This window comes from Panthera onca, chromosome B2, assembly GCF_046562875.1.
Source record: "Panthera onca isolate mPanOnc1 chromosome B2, mPanOnc1 haplotype 2, whole genome shotgun sequence".
NCBI classification, from domain to species: domain Eukaryota; kingdom Metazoa; phylum Chordata; class Mammalia; order Carnivora; family Felidae; genus Panthera; species Panthera onca.
Genome location: NC_138343.1, coordinates 116,424,624 through 116,447,029, shown reverse-complemented (window position 1 = coordinate 116,447,029; position 22,406 = coordinate 116,424,624). Strand labels below are relative to the sequence as shown.

Sequence of the window (22,406 nt, the reverse complement as noted above, 5' to 3'; positions counted from 1 at the left end):
CAGGTGCCCCTCTCTGTAGTTTAGTTCTTAAACTTCATTTCCTCCTGATTTGGTAGTGACATTTGCTTATTTAGACACCTTCCACTATTGCATTCCACGTGTCTCAATATGGCAAGCAAGGTCCAGCACAATTTGGCTGTGCCCTTTTTGCTACCCCTCCCCCAATGCCTAACACGCCACCCCCACCTCCAACTGGTTGCACCTCCCTGGAAGTCAGTGCAGTCTGTCCACATCCGTCTACTCCATTTCCCAAGCTCACTTCTATTGCTTTGTTCATACGGTTGCCACTGCCTTGAATGCCTTTCTTGTCATCATCTGGCTGGCGGAGTACCATTTAGCCTTTAAGATCCAGCTCCCATCACTTTCCTGTGAAGCCTTTACGAAGTCACCAACCTGGAGCTTGTGACTTCCCCAATCTGTGCTTCCATAGCACTTTCAGTCGTTTCGCAGTTCCCATTGCTCGAGTCTTTGTTGCCTGCTAAATTCGAGATCTGCCTTTCTGAAATACATCTGAATTCTATAGGTTCGCATAGCGTGGAGTAAAGTAGTTTTTCACTAAATTTTTTCTAAGTCCAGGACAAGGTGAATATTCTGTAGGCAAACAGGCACTAGCATGTTGGAAGTAGGAGGGAGTGACGTGATTTGTATACATTGAGCTGTACAAAGAGGACCTGCCTACTGCCTCATTCATTCGGTAGCTGCCCTGTCAGTAAGGTAGCCACCAGCCACCCGAGACTACTGAGCACTTGAAATGTGGCGAGTCCAAGGATGAATGCAAAACGGAACTTACGGGATTTTAAAGACTTAGAATGAAAAAAGAGTAAAAGATCTCATGAATAATTTTAATATTGATTACCTGTTGTAGTGATAATATTTTGGGTATATTAGGTTAAATAAAGTATACTATTACACTTACCTTGTTCTTTTTACTTTTCTAATGGGGCCTCTAGAAAATCTTAAAATACTTTTGTGGCTTGGCTTTTATTTCAGTTGGATAGCAATGTTGTAAAATAATTTATTGTCGTATTCAAAATAATACAGAAAGGTTTCCTACCACCCTCCAATCGTGTTTTCTAACATTCAGACAAAGTATTTAATGTTTAGGGGCAGGTTTTCAATCATTACGAGTTATTTAGTTAAAAATAAAATCACTTAGGGGCACCTGGCTGGCTCAGTTGGTAGAGCATGTGACTCTTGATCTTGGGGTAGTGAGTTCAAGCCCCACATTGGGCATAGAACTTACTTTAAAAAAAATAAAATCATTTATTTGAAAATACTACCACTAAATTCACATTTTCAAAGTTGTAGTCTTTCAAGAGTGTTTTGTTTTTTGTTTTTTTGTGGTTTTTTTTTTTTGTTTGTTTTTTTGATTCTTTACTGAACCACCAAACTAAATCTTAGGGACTTTACTATAATTCATCTATATATTAATGTCACCTATCCATAAAAACTCAAAATGCTAACTTCTTTTTTAAAACCATTGTCCATGGAGCGATGAGAAATGGAAAGTGATAAATTCTATTATACAATTTGCAATCCATGTCTTCAACTCTACTGCCTGCATAGTTTCTCACTACTCGGCTGGGTCAAAATCATATACGTTGCCTACCATCATTAAACCCTTCTGCCTAATTAATTTTTCAATGTTTAAAGCTTAAGGATTCTATACAAGTTTTTTTTAAACTTGAGATGCCTAAGGCAGTTGTTTTTCTAATTTTCTGTAGTCATTAAGTTTATTTCAAGAGAGAGAGAAGGAGGGAGAGAATTTCAAGCAGGCTCTATGCTGAAGCGTGGAGCCCTTCATAGGACTTAATCCCATGAACATGAAATCATGACCTGAGCTGAAATCGAGAGTTGGATGCTCAACCAACTGAGCCACCCTGGCACCCCCCTCCAGTGCTTTTAAAAAACAAACAAAAAAATAATGTTTTATTTTTGAGAGGGAGAGAGAGTGAGAGCGTGAGCAGGGGAGGGGCAGAGAGAGAGGGAGGCAGGGAATCCGAAGCAGGCTCCAGGCTCTGAGCTCTCGGCACAGAGCTTGACGTGGCGCTTGAAACCACGAACTATGAGATCGTGACCTGAGCTGAAGTCGGACGCTTAACCGACTGAGCCACCCAGGTGCCCTAGCGCATTTTTAAAAAATGTTTTTTTTTTTTTTTTTTTAATTTTTTTTTTTCAACGTTTTTTATTTTATTTTTGGGACAGAGAGAGACAGAGCATGAACGGGGGAGGGGCAGAGAGAGAGGGAGACACAGAATCGGAAACAGGCTCCAGGCTCCGAGCCATCAGCCCAGAGCCTGACGCGGGGCTCGAACTCACGGACCGCGAGATCGTGACCTGGCTGAAGTCGGACGCTTAACCGACTGCGCCACCCAGGCGCCCCAAAATGTTTTATTTTTGAGAGGGAGGGAGGGAGGGAGACAAGGGCAGGCAGAGAGACACAGAGTCTGAAGCAGGCTCCAGGCTCTGAACTGTCAGCACAGGGCCCAATGACATGGGCTCGAATTCGCAAACCATGAGATCGTGACCTAAGCCAAAGTTGGACACTTAACCAGCTGAGCCACCCAGGCACCCCTGCCTCCAGTGCATCCTTAGGTGGGTCCCAAATTAAATCAAGTGAAGCTGCTATGGTTGAGGGGTAAGTGAGGCACCAAGAAATCCCCCACCACCATTTCCCCTTCTTCGGAAAATGAAACACTAAGTCAAAGTGGCAGGTTCTGTTAAAGCATTATATGTGGAAAATCAGTGCGAACAGATTAGGGTTATATAATTTTTAAAATTGGAAGAGACTTGAGATGTTCTTATTCATATTGTAGAGTGAATTATCTGTCATGTTTACACAAAGAACAACAGAGCTGGAGATACCAACTTCTGTCTTCCAGTAGAATCTTCTTTACTAAACCACCCTGTGATAATAACCTAAGAAATACTCTTTCTTGGGACATTAATATGGCCTAGGAGTGATGACAGCACTTCAGGGGAGAGTTAAGAACCTGTTGGATGGACATAAGGCAAAGGGGTGTGTGTGTGTGTGTGTGTGTGTGTAGAGAGGGAGATATGTATATATATGTATATCTCTCTTCACACACTCGCACATGCACACTACGATTCATGGAGCCGTAGCCCAAAGCAGGGGTTGGGTGAATGCTTAGGAGGTAGCCAATGAATGTGTTTCCCTTCTCTACTCTCTTCATAGCTTATTGCAATTCACTGATTAGGGTTTAAAATGGCACAATGAATTATGCAAAAGCTGTTTCTGCAGGAGGGGCTGTCTTGCAGCCTCATGCAGCACAGATGGAAGATCTTCCTTTAATCATTGTTCTCACAATGCTTGGAAGCTTTTTGAGGAATAAGCAGTCAGAAGTGGAAGTGAATGGCCTTCAACAGTAAATGAATTCCTTCTGCAGAGAGGAACTGAAATGTATTTATGATGCAGATGGTTGCCCTGTGTTTGAATGCTCATCCTTGTCATCTCATATTCATGCTTAGAAGCAGAATGTGTCCTGAAATACTTGGGTTTTAGATGGTTCCACTGGAGAAATTACTTCTGCTCAGGCTGGCCCAACATGTATTATTATTTCTCTTCAAAAATGGTTGCGAGTATTTAAATGCCAATTCGCTCCAATCATGAAAATATGCAAATTACCTCTCTCTCTCTCTCTCTCTCTCTCTCTCTCTGATCCTTAGTTACTACTAAAGAGACTGAATTAGTTAGCATTCCCTTACTTTTATTAGCATAATATTAATGCAAATGATCAGCAAAGGCTTTTTCAAAAAGAAAGCAGAACCATGGAAAGCAATTAATAACAGTGCTCACTTGCCTCAGTGAGGAAGGAAAAAACATTTATGATTAGGTTTCTAACTTTGGTATCTATGCCAAGGACCACCCACATGAGCCTAAAAAGGTTCTTGTTTCTAAAATCAACATCAGCTCGGAGGTGTCAGCTGCAGGGCAAAAGCCAACTGAAAAAGGCCCAAAGGGAAAATTTCAGAAGGTGATATGCAGTTACCTGTGGGTAGTTCATGATGACTCAGGTGCTCTTAAGCATGTGTGCTATATGGTATATTTCTAAGCCATTGCTTTGTAAACTATAGGCAGAAAAAGTAAAGGAATGATATTCATTGGCCACTTCAGTGTATACAGTAAAGGACTGAAAACCATTCCCAACAAAGGGGTTAATATAAAGAGGACACTGATTAATTCTTTATTTGCTCAGAGGAAATGGGCTTACATTAGAGGGAAGTAAAGTTGAATCAAATAACAGGAAGACATGGTTGGCTCTGGGGAGAACTTTATAAAATTAGAATGAGGTATAGCAAGAGACTGGAATCTCCCTGCTTACCTACTCTTACTGTGCTGCAAATGTTTCTTACAGTTTCTGGCATCTGTGTTCGCCTTTGTTTAACTGGAAGTGAGCTCTGCGACACCTCCTTGCCGAACCACTCATAGCATGAGGCCAGTGCTGCCTTGTATTGTTCATTTTCTATAGGCCTTACCTCCGCTGTTAGAAGGGATCAGAGGTGAAGTCCTATGTTTCTTTAGACAGCAACATATATAGTGCCTTGCAGTTAATGAAGAGTATTTGTTGAATGGATGTATAGATCACAACGTTGTGATCTGTTTATTGTTAAGCAAGGCCCAAGCTCTGGAGCATCATTCCACCAAAACAGTGGAGTATAGTGCACCCGGGTGGCTCAGTCCGTCAAGCGTCCGACTTGGGCTCAGGTCATGATATCATGGTTTGTGAGTTCAAGCCCTGCGTTGGGCTCTGTGCCTACAGCTCGGAGCCTGCAGCCTGCTTTGGATTCTGTTGTCTCCAGCCATCTCTACCCCTCCCCCACATTCCCTCCTTCTTTCTCTCCCTCTCTCTCTCCAAAATAAACATTAAAAAATATTAAAAACAAAACATTGAAGTATTGACTTCATGTCACTTCCACTTTTTTTTTTTTTAAGTTATCTGCTCTACTACTTGAAATGGAAAATAGACTTCATTATGTGGATTAATTTAGGTCACAATCACAGTTATTTTTAAAAATAAAACTTAAAATACAGAACTCTGATTCTGACTGACATCTGTAATGAAGACCAATGAATAAATGTAGGCATTGTTGTTCAGTGAGACTTTTTATTCATAAAGTTATTGGATGAAGAAATTCACATTCTTGTATGAGAGTGGTTGGCATATGCTCAGAGTTTTGCAAGTATTTCTTATAAAAGTTATGCATGTTACTTTATAAACCCTGCTTCAGCAAATAACTGGAGTCTTTTATGAGGTAGGAACCCTTAATAGTTGGCCCTCCAACATCTGAATTAAAAAAATGAAAAGGAAACAAAGAACAGAAAACAGTTCTCAGTCTTGGATCTTTACTGTAAAGTATCTGACCACATAGGTCTTTCTGAAGACTTACCCTGGCAAGATAGGAAGGGAAGTTAATCTTTGATGCCATCATTCATCCTGATGGTTTTGGTGTATACAGAACAAATACTGCTTTCTGCCCTAGTGGGCACAACACCCTCTTAATCCTTTCATATCCTCCTCGTAGAGCTTACTCATACTCTGTCGTGGTCTCTGGAGGCTCTGTTCTGCGTTCAGTAGCCCATTGGCTAATCTCTTCCACAGTGTTAGCTTCGTGAGACCATAGTTCTTTCTTCTACCTCTCTTTTCTGGCGGGAGTGTCATTGGCACCAGACCTGGCTGGGATGTGAGGTCCTGGGAGCCTTGGCCAGGGCAGAACGCAGAGCTCATGGAGGTGATCCAGGCAGGTGACCTTTTGGGAAAAAATAGAAATCAATCAGTCTGGGCTGTTTCTTTGTAGGGAATGTGCAGAAAGGAGAACCCCAAGTCTAGAGCAATGGGGAAAGTAGAGGAGAGCAAGAGGGACGGCAATGGAAGAGTAGAGGTGGCAGTCCTTGAGCTGAGCATCGATTTAGTATCAACTTTCTACAGAGTGCCAATAGCCTTCGTCGTGGCTAGGGAAGGAACTCTCAAGGGCATTAACTTGTGAACTTCTTGGTCTGTTTCAGATTCCCACAGGGAATGGCACTGGGGACCCAGATGCCATATTGCTTTCGGTTAAGTGGGAATTTGGCCACTCTGCGTACGCAACAAGTGAACAGTAGGCTAGCATAAGCCTGGTGATGAGTGGGAGATTCAGGATTCTTCTTAAGACAGGAATTAAATTAGGGCAGGTTCATATTCTTCCAGTTTGGCAGATTTAATCTTCCCAGAATTTTATGTGCCTGTGGGTGGCATTTACCAGAGCTCAGTGTGCCCGCAATACTGCTAGATGATGTAGTAATGCTAATGAATAGCTTTAGTTATGTTTTCTTACTAAATTAGTTTTTTCTTTACCTCCTGCATTTCCTCTGCTCAGCCCCTGAAGGTTCCATAAAACCCTTACCCATCATCCCTCATGGTCACATTAGGTCTCACTGCCCCCTGCACCCTGTTCCTGAATTCTAAACAGAGCTCAGTGGCTTTTACTGAAAACATTTATTTTAGTGGGATTTTTGTTTTCTTTTGTTTTCCTTCCAATGTTAGACTTAAAGTACCCACTCCAAGCAGTATTTAACGATTAGAAATGGTCTTTAGTCGCCCATGTTATTTCTCATGTATCTTTCAGGCTACCTGCACTCCCGTGTCTTGGGTTGGGTCAGCTGAGATTTTAAAGCATACTAAGACAACAGGGGCCTTAGATAATCTCATTTAAAGAGGAAAAAATTGCCCTGTAATATTCACATATCCTACTTTGTAACTGATTGCCGAAGACGTGGTGAAAACATGGATGAATTGTTTCTGAGCTCGGCTAAATTATTTGATTAGGTGGAAATTATCCCCCCCCCCCAAATCTACTCAGCAGAGCTGACTTTTAGCACCTGGCTTATAAAAATACTTCCTGGCCTTCAGTATTACAGGTGGAAAATTATGGTATTTGAGGGTCATTTGGAGCTATCCATAAAATTCTACTTTGTAGCCTAAGTGAAGCAGATTTCTTTTTTCTTAGCCAAGTAGTTGTCATTTTGTTGGTACTGTTTTCAGTTGTTTTATTACTATTCTTCAGTATTATTTTGAAATAATGTGTAAATATCCTCTGCCTATTTATGTAGCATTAACACAGGTATCTTTTCCCTTTTAATATTTTCTTCCAATGTTTGTTGGCTTTCTTTTGCTGGCTGGTGAAGGTTGGTTTTATACTTCTACAGCCCCACTGAGATGATTTCTCCATCTTATTTCAATAAATAGTCCCAAAGAAGAGTTTAATAATAATGCCCACATCTCTTCCAGAATATGCCCATGTCTTTGTCTTTAGTTATTATCAAAAGGTTTTTTTTTTCTGACTATGCCTTGTGTCCATGTTTTTATTAACATAGGAAAGTTGATGCTAATATGTATATAAAAGTTTTATGAAGGGCAAGAGGTTTGCCCGTAGGCAATAAGTAAAACCAGTATTGTATTCAGTACTATTCCAACGTTAAATTAAAAAATATTAATGTTGAGGCACCTGGGTGGCTGAGTTGGTTAAGCGTCTGAGTTCAGCTCGGGTCATGATCTCACGGTTCGTGAGTTCAAGCCCTGCATTGCGCTCTGTGCTGAGAGCTCAGAGCCTGGAGCCTCCTTTGGATTCTCTGTCTTCCTCTCTCTCCATCCCTCCCCCACTCACACTCAGTCTCTGAAAAATAAAAATAAACATTAAAAATTTTTTCAAAAAAATATTAATATTCAGGGGCGCATGAATGACTCAGTTGAGCTACCGACTCTTGATTTCAGCTCAGGTCATGATCCCAGGGTTGTGGGCTTCAGCCCTGTGTCAGGCTCTGCACTCACTGTGGAGCCTGCTTAAGATTCTCTCTACCCCAACCCCCCACTTCCCTCTTCCCTCCTGGCTCATACTCGCGCGCGCTCTCTCTCTCTCTCTCTCTCTCTCAAAAAAAAAAATTAATGTTCATAGTTTGGTATTATATCAACAAATGTTTTGTTAGTAGCTATATGATGGCAGGCATTATGAATCAATACTCTGTGAACTGGAGGAGGATTTTGGAAAAGTTGTAATTTATTACCTTATAGTCAGAATGAAATCTCTCCTGGATCACAGATTCTGAAGTATATTGTTAAATTTTATATGGAGGGTTGTACGTTGGTGTAAATTTATGTGTTTGTATTAATGTATGTTTATGGCACTCTGGTAAACTGTAACGATGAAATTCTGGTCTAATAGAAGGCTTGATAGGGAGCTTCTGAATGACAAGTCCAAGATCATCAGGGAAGATGGGAAGACTTTTGGTTTTCATTAGTGAATCTTCTTCATTTCACCTCTGGAAATGCGTAGATACCTTGAGAGGAGCACAGCTTTGAAACAGGCAAAACCATTGATTTGTTAAGAGCAATAAAAATATAATGGAGAAAAGGTTGGTGAACACCTGGGAGGCTGATAACTACTGTTGAAACCACGTGACTGCTGTGAAGTAAGAACCAGGTATTAGCAGTGGTGAGGAAGCTGGACTCCATCTCTGGAAAGAGCAGCCTTACTAATGGGCCGGTGAATGGGTTTCAGCCAAACCCGTGAAGACTGTGAGAGACAGAGCAGGTGAAAGGGAGGGATCCCAGGATGGGCTGTGGAGGTGACCTCAAATTATGTTTGCATCTACAGAAATGTTTAGGGAGTGGTGGGGGTGGGGAGGGGGGGACATGAGTGGAGGGGAGCAGATCCAAGTGGTAGTCAGAGAGGAAGTGAAGTTCTTTGTGAGAAAGCATTGGTGAACCCCACATGGCCTGAAGCACATTTGGGCTAATGCAGAGGCCCGAGGCCTATGCTGCAGGGCTGTTTGGGCCACAAGTTTAGTGAGGAACTGGAAAATTCCACCCGTACCTGGTGTTGGTGGCATTTATAATCTATCTCATGATGAATGTTTGAGCAGCTTGGTTGAACAGACATCTCTGAGAAGGTGCCCAACATATAGTAGGCACTGAACAAATATTTTAAAATTCATTTGAGAGATTGAGTTGACAGGACGGAAGCAGGGAATGCGAGCTTAACAAAACCTAAGCCAGTGTTTGTTTATGACTTGATATTAGGTGTAATCTAACATGAAATCAGCTCTTTGTTTTGTAACCTCTATTTCCTCACAAGGAAGCCTACTTTCAGACTACACTCAAGAGTGAGAGGCATAAAATAATTACTTAGTAATTGCCTTTTTAAGGTTTCCTGATGACTAATTTCTTTACTGTCTACTTTTCATGTTCCTGTCTTACTCCTTTGTAAGTTTTGTGCCGTTAAATAAAAATCACCTTAGGAATTAAAAGGAAGTTGTTGTGGAGGCAACAATAATTGAACAATTTTAAATTAATAATTGAAGAATTTACAAGCATCTGCTATGGCAAGCAGTTTGCTAAACTCAAGGATACCCAGATGAAAAAAACAAAACACAGGATATTGCCTTAAGGGACACAAAAGGTAGCATCACAGTGCAGGATGTGGTAAGGGCTGTGGAAAACCTGAAGAAGCAGGGAAATGCTTTTATTCCACCCCCCACGGAGAGAGGTATCAAGATATGAAATTGAGTAACAACAACTAGAAAACAGATCCAACTGGAGAGCCTATGGCCAGAGTGCAAAGAAGCTGCTGGTGTCTAATCTCCAGGTGGCTCTACAGCTAACCGGAACAAGGAAAGGAAAGAGTCCCTAAGTAGAAATGTGTCCAACGGAAACACGTATCAGGTGGATGTGAGCCATGGGGATGGATAATTGAATGAAATGTATATGCAAAGCTAAGTTTGATATGCTTTGGGCCATTGTTCCGAGATCTTGACATTTTATGTCAAAGCCCCACAGCAAATCCCTCTACCCTTGTCTTTTGATTTTGGCTTTGAGGCCCTGCGGCTCCCTTTTGGTTACTTGTGCCTCTAAGTGAGGGGGAAGCAGGGCCTCCCGAGAGAAGATTGGGGAGCTCAGGAACCAAGAGAATCTCACTTCTACTCAGAACGAGGGTCTAAAAGTGGAAAGGCTGTAATCCTAGCCCATAATTTCCCCTGTGTGTACCTGCCTGTGTCTGTAGATAGAAACAAAGGACGTTTTTTCCAGTAGACCTTGGTTGCCTCCTGACTTTCCCACGTTTTTGTCCTGTGCCTTCCCTACTTTCTGTCAGACCTGCTGGTGTTAGCTGCCTCTATCCCTGCTCTTTCAGTGTTATTCGCATGTAAGTTGCTTTGCCATAGTTTTCTGTAAAAGTGATAAAGCCGGGTTTTCAAAACCAACTCCTGACAGTGTCTCTGAGGGGGCTGCTCCTCTCAGTATCGCTTAGGCAGTGTTGTGTAAATGGAAGATCATCCGTTCAGTTGCTCATTGATTTGCTGTATGTCAAAATGGGACGGAAGTTCAGTGAAGACTAATGTGCTGTACAAATACTGACTTTTATTTTTAAAGAGATAAAATGCTGAAAGAAATAATGCCTAATTTTTATCCGCCCCCCCCCCCCCCCCCCCCAATGAAAGGGACAGTGTATACGAAGAGGAAAAGTAAATTTACTTGAAATGTGAAATATAACTTCATATATTTTTAGAACTGTAGCAGTTAGGGGCGCACGGGTGACTCAGTTGGATAAGCGTCTGAGTTTGGTTCAGGTCACGATCTCATGGTTCGTGGCCTCAAGCCCCGCGTCGGGCTCTGTGCTGACAGCTCAGGGCCTGGAGCCTGCTTTGGATTCTGTGTCTCCCTCTCTCTCTGCCCCTCCCTGACTCATGCTCTGTCTCTCAAAAATAAATAAATGTTAAAAAAAAAAAAAAACAACAACCAAAAACTGTAGCAATTGGGTCAAATAGAAGAGATAAGGGATCCCTTTTCCTGGGTTCTCAAAGCTGCCTGGATGTGGGGAGAGGCCGGTGTGGTGGTGCTTTCTCATCTACTTCTTGCTGCCTTCGGCATTGTCCCTGTTCGTTCTTCTTGGATGTCAGCTTCGCTTCTAATAATTACTGCTTTCAGCTAAACAATAGGCTTCCGAGGGGAAAAAAATGACTTGGGTCATTCGTAGTCTGTGCTCTTCATACTCATTCAAATTCAGTGTATTCTGACGGACGGGGCCATTACAGAGCATTAATAGGGGCACCATCTCATGATGGCAGTGATTACTTCTTTAATGTCACTGCCCAAGTGAAAGAAAAATCCTGTTTTTGGTTTTTGGTTTTTTTTTTTTTTTTAACACAGAGATAATATAGGGGGAGAAGCAGAGTGAGTTAAAACCATTTTTGAAAATTTCCAACTTCTTCAAAGAAAGTGTTTCAAAAACAGGTACATGTGAAGTCATGTCTCAGAGTGACACAAAGAATATTTTAGAAAATGGCTTGGAAAAGATGTCTCATGCATTTTAAAGAGAGATGGTTTGATTGTTAAAAGGTATTTTTCTCTAGATAAGTATACTGGTCATTTAAAAACGTTAATTATAGGCTGTGTCAACATGATCACTTTGGGTTTTGCTATGTGTGGTACAAACTGAGAAAGAGTGTCTGATGCAAAGGAAAAAAGAAAAGTAAATTCTAACCTTTCTAGTCTATTTGGTGTAATAAGACGACTGCAGAAGAAAAGAGGGCACTAATCTTGGTTCCACCATCACTTTGCTGGGTGACTTGAGGGAGAATTTAACCCTGGGGCCTCATTACCTCATTTAGAAAATGATGGGATAGATTTAAATACCTAGGATCCAATACTGTTCTAAAGTTCATGCTTCAATAACTATGGCTTTATCTAAAATATACTTGGTCATTATGTTTGATGGTAAGTTATGCTGTAAGAACCTTTTCTTGGGGGGGGGTGCATTAAAAACAGAACAAGAAGCGAAACAAAAATAAACCATATTCCTCTGTTTTGTATCTCCCAAACTAGTCACTTCTTTTTTTTTAATATTTATTTTGAGAGAGAGTGGGGGGGAGGGGCAGGGAGAGAGAGAGAGAGAGGGGGGAGAGAGAGAATCCTGAGCAGGCTCCACACTGCCAGAGCGGAGCTCAATGCGGGGCTTGAACTCATGAACCGTGAGATCATGACCTGAGCAGAAATCAGGAGTCTGACTCTTAACCGACTGAGCTCCCCCAGGCTCTCCCCAACCTAGTCACTTCTTTCTGTGCATTGAAATGAACGTTGGGATAAGGAACATGAAAGAAACTATAACTCTTTTGGAGAGGATATTGTAAGAAAACAAACAAATCCGAATCCTAGCATCAGAAGACTTCAAGAAAGCAGACTTTGGGCCACAGAAGTGCCTCTTGGAAGGGGCAGAACAGCAAACAGACTGATGAGTGCAACAACAGGAGTATTGATGTGGGTTGGGGGGGGGGGGGTGAGTGGACAGAAAGTAGAGATCAGACCAGGTAGTTAAATATGAGTTCAAAGAAACATCCTAGGGGCGCCTGGGTGGCGCAGTCGGTTAAGCCTCCGACTTCGGCCAGGTCACGATCTCGCGGTCCGTGAGGTCCGTGAGTTCGAGCCCCGCGTCAGGCTCTGGGCCGATGGCTCGGAGCCTGGAGCCTGTTTCCGATTCTGTGTCTCCCTCTCTCTCTGCCCCTCCCCCGTTCATGCTCTGTCTCTCTCTGTCCCAAAAAAATAAATAAAAAACGTTAAAAAAAAAAAAAAAAAGAAACATCCTAGTTGCAAATAAATTTGCCCTGAGATGGTTGAGGGAGAGGAGAGGTAAGGATGACCAAGGAGTGATAAGGAAAATACACATTTTCAAATACACTGGCCCAAAGGAAAGCATAGAATTCCTGCCCCTTTGTCCATGATAAATAAAAGCAAATGATGAAAGACATTGGCAAGGTAGAGGATTTTAAATGACGTTCTATTCTTTGTCATTGAAATATAAATTAAATATGGGTATATCACTGGAATGAGTCCCAGTTTTGATGAAAGGCTGTGAAACTAAACTAAAATAAACAAAGAAGTAGGTCAAGAGTCACCAGGAAAGCATGGCTGTTTCTTTCAGTAAGGCTTTCTGGAGCGTTGCCCGCAGAATTGAAAAGCGCATTTTGAGACCCATTAGGTGGTGTTTTTGAGAAATACTGGAACAGCGGTTTTCAGAGTGTGGTCCTGGAACACCCGGTGGGGGCAGGGTGGGGTCCCAAGACCCTTTTAGGGGTCTCGGAGATCGTAATTGTTTTCGTAATAACACAAAGATGCTATTGGCCTTTTTCAATCTCATTCTCTCATGAGAACACGGTGAAGTTTCCCAGAGACTACATGATGTGCAATATCACAAAAGATTGAATGCAGAAGCAGATGTGAAAATCCAGATGTCTTCTTTTAAGCCAGACATTAAAGACAGTTTCAGAAAATGTAAAACAATGCTACTCATCTCACTACTTTTTTTTTTTTTTTTTTGGTATGGACAATAGGGCTTCCCCTCCCCCAGAGTTATTTATGTTAAGATGTCAATTATTCTCATTAAATGAATTAGTATTCTCATTAAATGAATTAAATTTAATAGCTAATAGGTATATCAATAGATATAACCTATATAGGCAAAAGCTCTTTGGGGGTCCTTGAAAGTTTTTAAGTGTATAAAGGAGTACTGAGACCAGAATGCTCAAGAATGGCCCTCCGAGAGGATAAGTAATTTTTCTAAACATTAGAAGAGGGCAAAGGTGACCTTATTAAACTATGGGAGGGGCAGTTATTTATAGTCAGCAGTTTTACAGTGACCAGTGATACTAAGTTCCACACCCTCTTCATGGTTACCCGGGAGGGATTTCAGGAGGAGAATTCTCCCTTGATAACTCACAACAAAACATTCAAGGTTATTGGTATTCCTCCCATTTTGTAGGTAGGAAATGTTAGGGCTAGATAAGTCATGTGATTTTCCAGAATCCTAGAGGTAGTTATTACCCCCAGTTCCATATATTTGCATGTCATTTCTCTGACTGCATTGGTACTAGAATGAGTCATCAGTCAACTTGCTTTCATTCATCTAGCAGACCACAGCCTGAACGCATGGCACCATCCACCTCCCTGTGAAGAACAAGTTGTGTCAGACCAATTTAACGTTCTTTATGACAAAGTAAATAAGAGGCCTGAATGATCTAATTACATTTGAAATTCACTGACCAGGGGAAAAAATATCACAGAAACATAGCATAAAATATACCTGGGAAAAATAGAACGAAACAAAGCCCCGCTTTTTTTTTTTTTTTTTTCTTAGAAACACAGCATAAGAACATGCTAGCAAGAGGGAAAGAAAGGACATTCCATAAAGGCCCGTAAGGGTCTGTTAAGTTACTATTTGCTGATCTTGTTAGCGCCCATGAAAAAAAGACACGGCAACGATGCTGTGACACGTGCGAGAGCATGAGTTTGCAACCAGCTGGAAGCCACTTCTATCAGAGGACACTGTCTAGATCTGTTGGTGGCTTTAGCTGGAAAAAATGAGGAATGTGAGCATTTTTGAAGAGTGGCCCTGGGATGATTGACACATAGGATTCTGGAGGGTAAGTGAGGAAGAACAATTGTTTGCCAGTAAGTCAGGTGGAAGTGATGGGTAGTTGCCTGTGGTACAAACCGTGTGTTCCTTTGATTTTAGCACCATGTGTTACCTTGGGTCTTTTGGAAATATAAAATATTTCTGCTCTGCACTTCATTATGTCTAGCAGATGTTACTTTATGTTCTTGAACCCAGTTTGCACAATGAACATGGTATCAGATAACATAGTCCTGAAAACCAAAGAGAGGAAACGAGTTACCTGGCCTCTTACCAGGACAGTTTTAAGAAGGGCCACACTTTCAGCCATTGTCTGTATGGAGTTCAAATGTAGAGTGTACTAAGAAAAGAAGTGCCATGACGCATTTATTGACATACACTGTAACTTAAAAAATGTTCCCCTACATTTTTAGAGAAAATGTAACCTACCTGGCATGCTAAGAAGGGTAGTCTACCACTGAATGGTTTCCTCCTTCTCTTCCCCATCCTCTAATGTTTAAAAAAGAAAATGTTTTCTTCTAACATTTACCAATGATTTGAAAAAAGAAAAAAAACCAAAACTCTGCATTTCATAGGACTCCACATTTTCGAGTTGTGGTAAAAAACATATTCAGCTTTGAATCTTATTAAAGTAAAAATACTGAGTCTATTCATTAGCACTAGGTGATTAGATTTTTGCTTTATGCATGTTTTGAAAGCAGGGCTTGATATAGAAGGTATATTTACGTAACAATGCTGTTGCTCAATGCCCTTGCATTTTTCTGCCCATGCTATCTTAATGGAAATTTACTGGAAAATTCTTGCCAGAATAAATACATTCTTTCAGAAGTGAAAAGCTTAATGTACTTTTAGTTCAACTGCACCTCTTTTCTGTGAGCAGATAAACCAAATTATTTGGCATTAGTCATTACACTTCACACATTCCACAGTATGTATTGTAGTCTCCCGTGGAACTAAGTGGCGCAGGAGATAGGAATAAGGTAGCGGATCTCATATTATAATGAGAGAGAAAACAAAAACAAGGGTAGGGCATCTACATATTTGACATGAAACAAACCAAACATGAATTTGGCAGACATCCTGTAAATGATTTTTAACTATCCTGGTAAAGCAGGATTATAGAACAGGACTTGGGGATAGGTTGAGCTGCTGATCACGGAAGTAAAAATTTATTATTTTTGTTTTTAAGAGAGATAGCTTTCACGTTCACATTTTAATTAAAGAATCAGGAGTGGAGACTCTAAAATGAGAACAGTGAAGGTATGGCCACTGGGGCAAGGAAAGGGGACCAGGATGGGATGCAGGGATGTAAACAGGACCATTAGGGCAGGGAGGGAGGAAGTGCCCCTTGAATTAAGGGGGTGGGGGAGGCAAACAATGGACAATGGAGACTGGAGGAAAGAGGTTCACACAACTATGTCCAGACTTCCTTCTGTTTGGCCCTAGTCCTAATGCCCACCCATCACCGCTCCAGACTTGCTACTGGGGAGATATTCGAGTGATTGTTCATTCATTACTGGCGTTATTAAAATGCATAATCAAGTCAGAACCATCTTCAAAGGCATAAAACTGGCCTGTTAGCATATTACAGTTAACTAGTCCGTTCTATTGTATTTGTTTGTAGCAACAGGAAATTAAGTGTTTTGGCTTTCTAAGAAACCAGTTGGAATTAAACTGCTAGGTAGAATTGATCAGAGTTTAGTGACCGTCTCCCTTATGTACTATTAAATCCTACTGTTGTAAATAATTATAGGAAAGGCCACTTTAAATGTGAAAATATTACCTACTATTAAATAATTTTGTTTTATGGTTCTTTTTAATTTCATATGTGAAGTAAGAAGACCAATGTAGCAAAGTATCACTTCCTAACATTCTCTTGGGAGCTAAAGGAGCAATTTGAAATTAGAATAACAAAACGCTAGTTCACCAATTATTGTTCCCATGTAAATTATATCTTCAAAAAATTTTTGAATATAAAGAGGAAGCACCATACCTTTAAAAACTTCCTTTTTAAAGTAATTAGGGTTTTCCCCCCTGTAGCTCGATATAAAAAATTATAAAACAAAAGTTAGTATTTCTATTATATATGGGATATATATACTTACTTATTATCAGGTCTTTTAATTCACTTTTAATATCAGATGGGATGTGACTTATAATGAAAAAAATGTAGTTAACTTGGAAGTTATAAAAATACCTTTATTCAATTTATCCTTTTCTTGGTAGATAATATTTGAGATAAATGTTGAAGAGATAACTCCTAGCTATTCAGCATTGCCAATAAATGATTTCCCCCCCCAACAAATAAAGTTTCAGTGTATTTTAAACCACAGATCGGCCAAAGGTACATTTATAAGTGAAATTTGAAAGTGGCTTTCTATAGTAGAATGTAACAGCAAACTTAATATGTCATTCATCTGTTGGCTTTGGTTTCAAAAATAAAAAAGGAAATTCATATGGTATGTCATGTATTACAGATACTTGCTCTATAATGGCTGAGTTTTGTTTGCAGATATAAATAACAAATATGAAATACTGTATAGAATTGAATCTCAATAGCCTGTAGTCAAGATTCAACCTGTTGCTTTCTGAAAAAAAAGTTTTAGGTTAGAAAGGAGTCTTAAAATAATTTACATGAAATGGAAATGGAAAAATGGTTTATTCTGTCGTTGTTTGTTCTTTGCATACTTTTTCATAGAGAATGAAACTCTTTGTTCGTGCTACAGGCATATTAAAATTACTGGAATCTCAAGGTAAATAGCTTCAAAATATATATCTCTTTGGTTTTACTAAGGGGAACTTAAAGAGTTTCAAAATTCTTCAGTCAGTGCTCTGATGTTTTAGAAATTATACTACTTCCTCATCTGTTAAAATGAACCATGTTTTCTTTTGAATTTATAGTCGCAAATATGGCCAGTACACTATGAACCAGGAAGTCACCAAAGTTTCGGAAAAACCTCCATATGACCGATCAAGTTCTCAGGATTCTTTGGATGAACTATCTATGGAGGACTATTGGACCGAACTAGAAAATATCAAGAAATCTAGTGAGAACAGACAAGATCAAGAGGTGGTGGTCGTCAAAGAGCCTGATGGTAATGACTAACTGAATAAAACTCTTGTTTGTATATGTATTTATGAGAGATGGATACAGGAGAATGTAGAGGAGAATAACAACAGCAACAAAAATTAAAGCTAGGACAGCCAAAATAAGATAATGCCAGTTGGCCTTTCAACTTGAAAAATTACTTGTTTGTAGCAGATTTATGGATGCAGCTGCCAAATTTAAATGGCAAGAGCACATTCACTTAGTCTGAGATATGGCTGGAATCTTGTTGACTAGGCTTATGGCATCAGACATTCCTGGGGTTAGACTTGATCTTTGGAAGGATCTAAACTTCCTTTCTCTGATATTTTAGCTACACGGTCCTTTTTTCTCTAGTGAGATTAGATGCTTGTGGAAAGCTCACTATTTGCAGTGATCCTGTTTTTCCATTGGTCAGTCAGCTTGAGCTATTTTGATGTTCTTTATTTTATTGATTCACAATTTTCCATATTCTACCTTGGACACGCTTGCTGTAGTTTTGCCTTTTGGAAGAGCAGAACAAGCCTGTTCTGTTTTTACAGGATAGCCTTTCAAATAATTGAGGATGATTATCTTGTACCTCACCAAGTCCTTCTAGAAGGAAAAAAAAAAAAAAAGATTTACATACACCAATCCTTCAGGTGGTTTTCAGACCTTTCTCCATGTCGGTCATCTTATCTTTCAAAGTATAGTACACCCGATTGGATATAATGCTGCAGGCTTAGCCAACTAACCTGAGGGTATGGGTTTGACAATGTATGATGGCATTGGTGCTTTTAGCTTCCATATTGACTTCTTTCTTTTGTTGGTTTGTAATTTCTCTCCACTTTCTTTCCAGCCATGTTTCCCATAATCTCCGCTCCTATATTTGCTATTCTAGAAGAAACATATACTTTTTTTTCCTCTTAAAATTCATGCTGTTTCTTTCAATCTCATGGAATCAAGCAGTCACCAAGGTTTTGATGACCAGTTCTGGCATCTTTTATAATAGCTCTCTTTCTATGCCTTGTGCCATCCATAAGTTTGTAAGTTTGTTTTTGGGGTGTCAATTGATGCGGGTGCCAAAAAAGTAAGAGACAGTTAGTGCCTTCTGACCCACAGTGATCTCCTTTTCAACAGGATTTCTTAAGTCAGTGACTTAGCACTGAGTTGTTTAAGCAGCTGAATCTACCTACAGAGGTTTTTCTTTCCCCTTTGCTGTAACATTGCTTGGAAAACCTACCAATAATACTTTAAAAAGAAAAATTGGAGATTTTTCTTTTGTTTTTTTAACGTTAGTTTATTTTTGAAGGAAAGAGGCACAGAGCATGAGCGGGGGAGGGGTAGAGAGAGAGGGAGACACAGAATCTGAAGCAGTCTCCAGGCTCTGAGCTGTCAGAACAGAGCCCAAGGCGGGGCTCAAACTCACAGACCGAGAGATCATGAACTGAGCTAAAGTTGGACGCTTAACTGACTGAGCCACCCAGGCGCCCCTGGAGATTTTTCTTAATTTAACATTTCTCAGATTTGTAAAATGATAATCAACTCATTTTTGTTTTTGTTTTTGTTTGGGCTCTCTTTCATTTTACTCTCATTCTTTCTCACTTCACCAGTAAGGTTGAGCTTATTTATGATAATCAGTGGATCCCCCAACCTTTCTGTCTCCGTGTTTCAAGATGGAAGCAGCATACCAGTGGTCTGCTGAATAAGGAGAAAATATTCCACAGAAAATAGTAGTCAAGCCTGATATGTAGCTGTGTGTCATTATCTATTTCGTAAATTTCCAAGATGAAAATGAATTTGCAGGTAGTTGTTCATAAGGTGATCATGAAGAATTGAGAATGTTTCTACATGCCCATGCCTTTTCTTTAACTTTAAACTGTTTTGACTTTTACCTCTAACTTGTAATGGACCAAGTGACACTGTATTTGAATCTTGTTTACTTATCATGTCGAGACCAGCTTTTTTCCCCTGCCAAATTGTTTTTATACATGTATACTGAGTTCTGCATTAATGGCATTAATAATAATGGCTGGCTTTTTATGTCAGTGAACAGTTTTTATTGCCTGGCAATACGGAATACCTGGCACTACATTCTGTTTCTTGAAACCAAGGATGTTGACACTTGATTTCTACCCTCAAGGAGTTCATAGGATGTAGAAGGGTAGATGGGGCTATCATAGAGCTTTGCAAAGCTCTTCCCATGTAGCTAGTATTCTCTCATTTGGTTATGAGGCAGCCAGGACTGCTGTGCTCTAGGTGACAGATGAGAAAACAGAGTTGACTTGAAGCTATGTGACTTGTCCAAAGGGATGTGGCTACCAAGGTGGAGAAATGGAGTGTAGATGAAGGTCTTTCGTCTCTCAAGTCATTGGTCTTTCATTTTCCTCTATAAACTTAGCCCTGGGAGGGAGTCTATTCTACTTCTCTTTCTGTTTTTTGTTTTTTTTTTTTTTTTAATTTTTATATATCTTAATACTGTTTACTTTCTGCTTTCAGCGTTTTGAATTGATTATTAGGTAAAATTAGTTTCCTATCATCTTTTTTATCCCCTTAAAATAGTGTTTCTTTTTTAATTTGCGAAAAAAAAAATCTGATGTGCTTACTAGGGGGATTAAAACCTTAAATTTAAAATTGCTTAGTTCCTGATGTCTGGATGCTCTCCTTCTTTGCTATACTCCATGTCAGCTACAGCGAACAGAAAAAAACCAGCCTTTCCATCAATTAGTGTTGGACTCTGGGGCAGTGCTGAATTTAAGCCAAGAAACGGGCTTTAATGGATATCCCCAGCATTGCCTTCCTTCTGTAACTTGATGGAAGTAAGTTATCTTTTCATTGCTTGCTCATCTCTGGAAAGAGAACAGTATTATCCTCCTCTGGTTAATCTGCAGAGAAGTGATAGAGGTTAATCACATGTGAAGTCATTTAAAATTTTTAATTGAGTATATATGAAATGGATCTAAAATTTGATATCTTTGTGGCTGAAGTTGATGGCAGTTGTCCAAGTTTCAGATAATGATTCTTAGTGCTGTGGTTTGATTTCGGTGGAAGAATGTCAGTAAGCGTGTTTGAAGAGCTTAAAAAATGTAAAAGTTATCATATTTTGTGACCTTAAATGCCTTTTTTCTCTACCATCTTAGAGGGAGAACTGGAAGAAGAGTGGCTTAAGGAGGCTGGTTTATCCAATCTCTTTGGAGAGTCGGCTGGAGATCCCCAAGAAAGCATGGTGTTTTTGTCAACACTGACCCGGACCCAGGCAGCAGCTGTTCAAAAACGGGTAGAGACGGTCTCCCAGACCTTGAGGAAAAAAAACAAACAGTACCAGATTCCTGACGTCAGAGACATATTTGCTCAACAGACAGAGTCCAAAGAAAAAGTAGGTTTTCTTTTTTGATGTTAAAACAAAGGAATAATTGCTTTGAATTGACTGACCCAATCCAGTTTCATTCAAATCATTAAAAACTTAGGGACTGCGTATATGCTAGGCAAGAAGGCTCTGTGCTGGCAGTGATCAAGAGAGACCTGGTCCTTGTCCTTCTAGGAGTCACACTGCTGGGGCAGAAAATTGTAAACAAGTTAACATTCAGTGCGATAATCCTTGTGTTAGGTGTCCTTGCAGCATCAGGAATAGCCCTGACCCCTCAGACAATGTGACTGCCAATTGTTACTTACAGAAAAGCAGGAGGTAAGGGATTCTTCCTTATCTATTAACTCTTGCAGGAATATGTGCTTTTCCCCAGCCTCATTTGGGGATGAATTGAAGTGGAGGGTGAGGGAGCTAACTGCAGTGTGATTAGAAAGCAGGACCCCTGAAACATGAAATAACTTCCTCTTTGTATCTAGTGCTTAGCACAATGCCCAGCACACAAAAGATTTGAGTAAATGTCTGTCAAGCTGATGAATTTATTATGGAATCTGTTGGAATCTGGGTGAGAATGTGGGACTGATGAATGAAGAGCTATCAGGGGAGGCATGGAGACCGTGAGAGACCATGAGAGACCTCTGTGGCCTCGAGCAGCAGCCCATTGGGGGGCTGTTTTTCACTCATCCAGGAGGACCTAAGGAGCTTGCACAAGTGACAAATTAATATCATCTATTCCTTAATCAGGAAAATGTTGCTTTAAAAAAGAAAAAAAGTCACCTGAGCTAAATGATGTTCTTAGGGTTAAAGTTGATTTACACTCTGGATTATTTTTAGGTGTCACCGAATAGTCCTGGTCTCAGAAGACCCAGGGGGGTTGTCGGAACGAAGACACACGAAAGGAATCTCGAACACTGACGATAATAGTGATAATTGCTCTCACCACTGCTGAACACTTACTGTGCTAACTACTTTCCTTCTTTCATTTAATCCTTACAGCTGTCCTGTGAGTGAGGTACTACCATTTCCATTCCGTGGCTGAGGCTCATAGGCTTTAAGTAACTTGCTCAACGCCCCGTAGATAGTAAACCCAAATTAGTGTGACTTCGAAGTGTATGTGCTTTTAACCGCTACGTATCCTGCTGTATTTGGGTTTCCGTATATGATTCTGTTATCAAGTAACCCGAACATGAGATTCTATTTATACTACAAATAAAGGGTAAAAAAAAAAAAAAATCCTACGATTCTAAACAAAAACAGGTACCTTGTAGTTATGGTATCTTTCTGTCACGTAGAGAGGTTTTTTTGTTTGTTTTGTTTTGTTTTTTTTTGTTTCGCTTTTTGTAGACATTTTATTCTCCCAAGACATCCTTAACAGTTCCGATTGTTACTCTATTTGCCTGGACAATTGTGGATCAAATCCAGTCTGTTTGGTAGGAGTTTTGGGGGCACTGGATTGTTCCAGGCAGGTCCCTTGCTGCTGTGAGGCAGTTAAACACTTGCTTACCACCCACTGGTTATTTGGGA

General features: G+C 40.2%; 1 protein-coding gene across 4 annotated transcripts in view; it reads left to right on the top strand.

Annotated features, from left to right (window-relative positions):
• Nucleotides 1-22,406, top strand: part of ARHGAP18 (Rho GTPase activating protein 18) — a 195,107-nt gene that overhangs the window by 118,075 nt on the left and 54,626 nt on the right. For all 4 annotated transcript variants that reach the window (XM_078447304.2, XM_060616626.3, XM_060616627.3 and 1 more), the window contains 2 exons: nt 17,356-17,549; nt 20,659-20,894. In XM_078447304.2, coding sequence (XP_078303430.1) covers nt 17,356-17,549; nt 20,659-20,894 — 430 coding nt within the window. The remainder of the gene's footprint in view (nt 1-17,355; nt 17,550-20,658; nt 20,895-22,406) is intronic.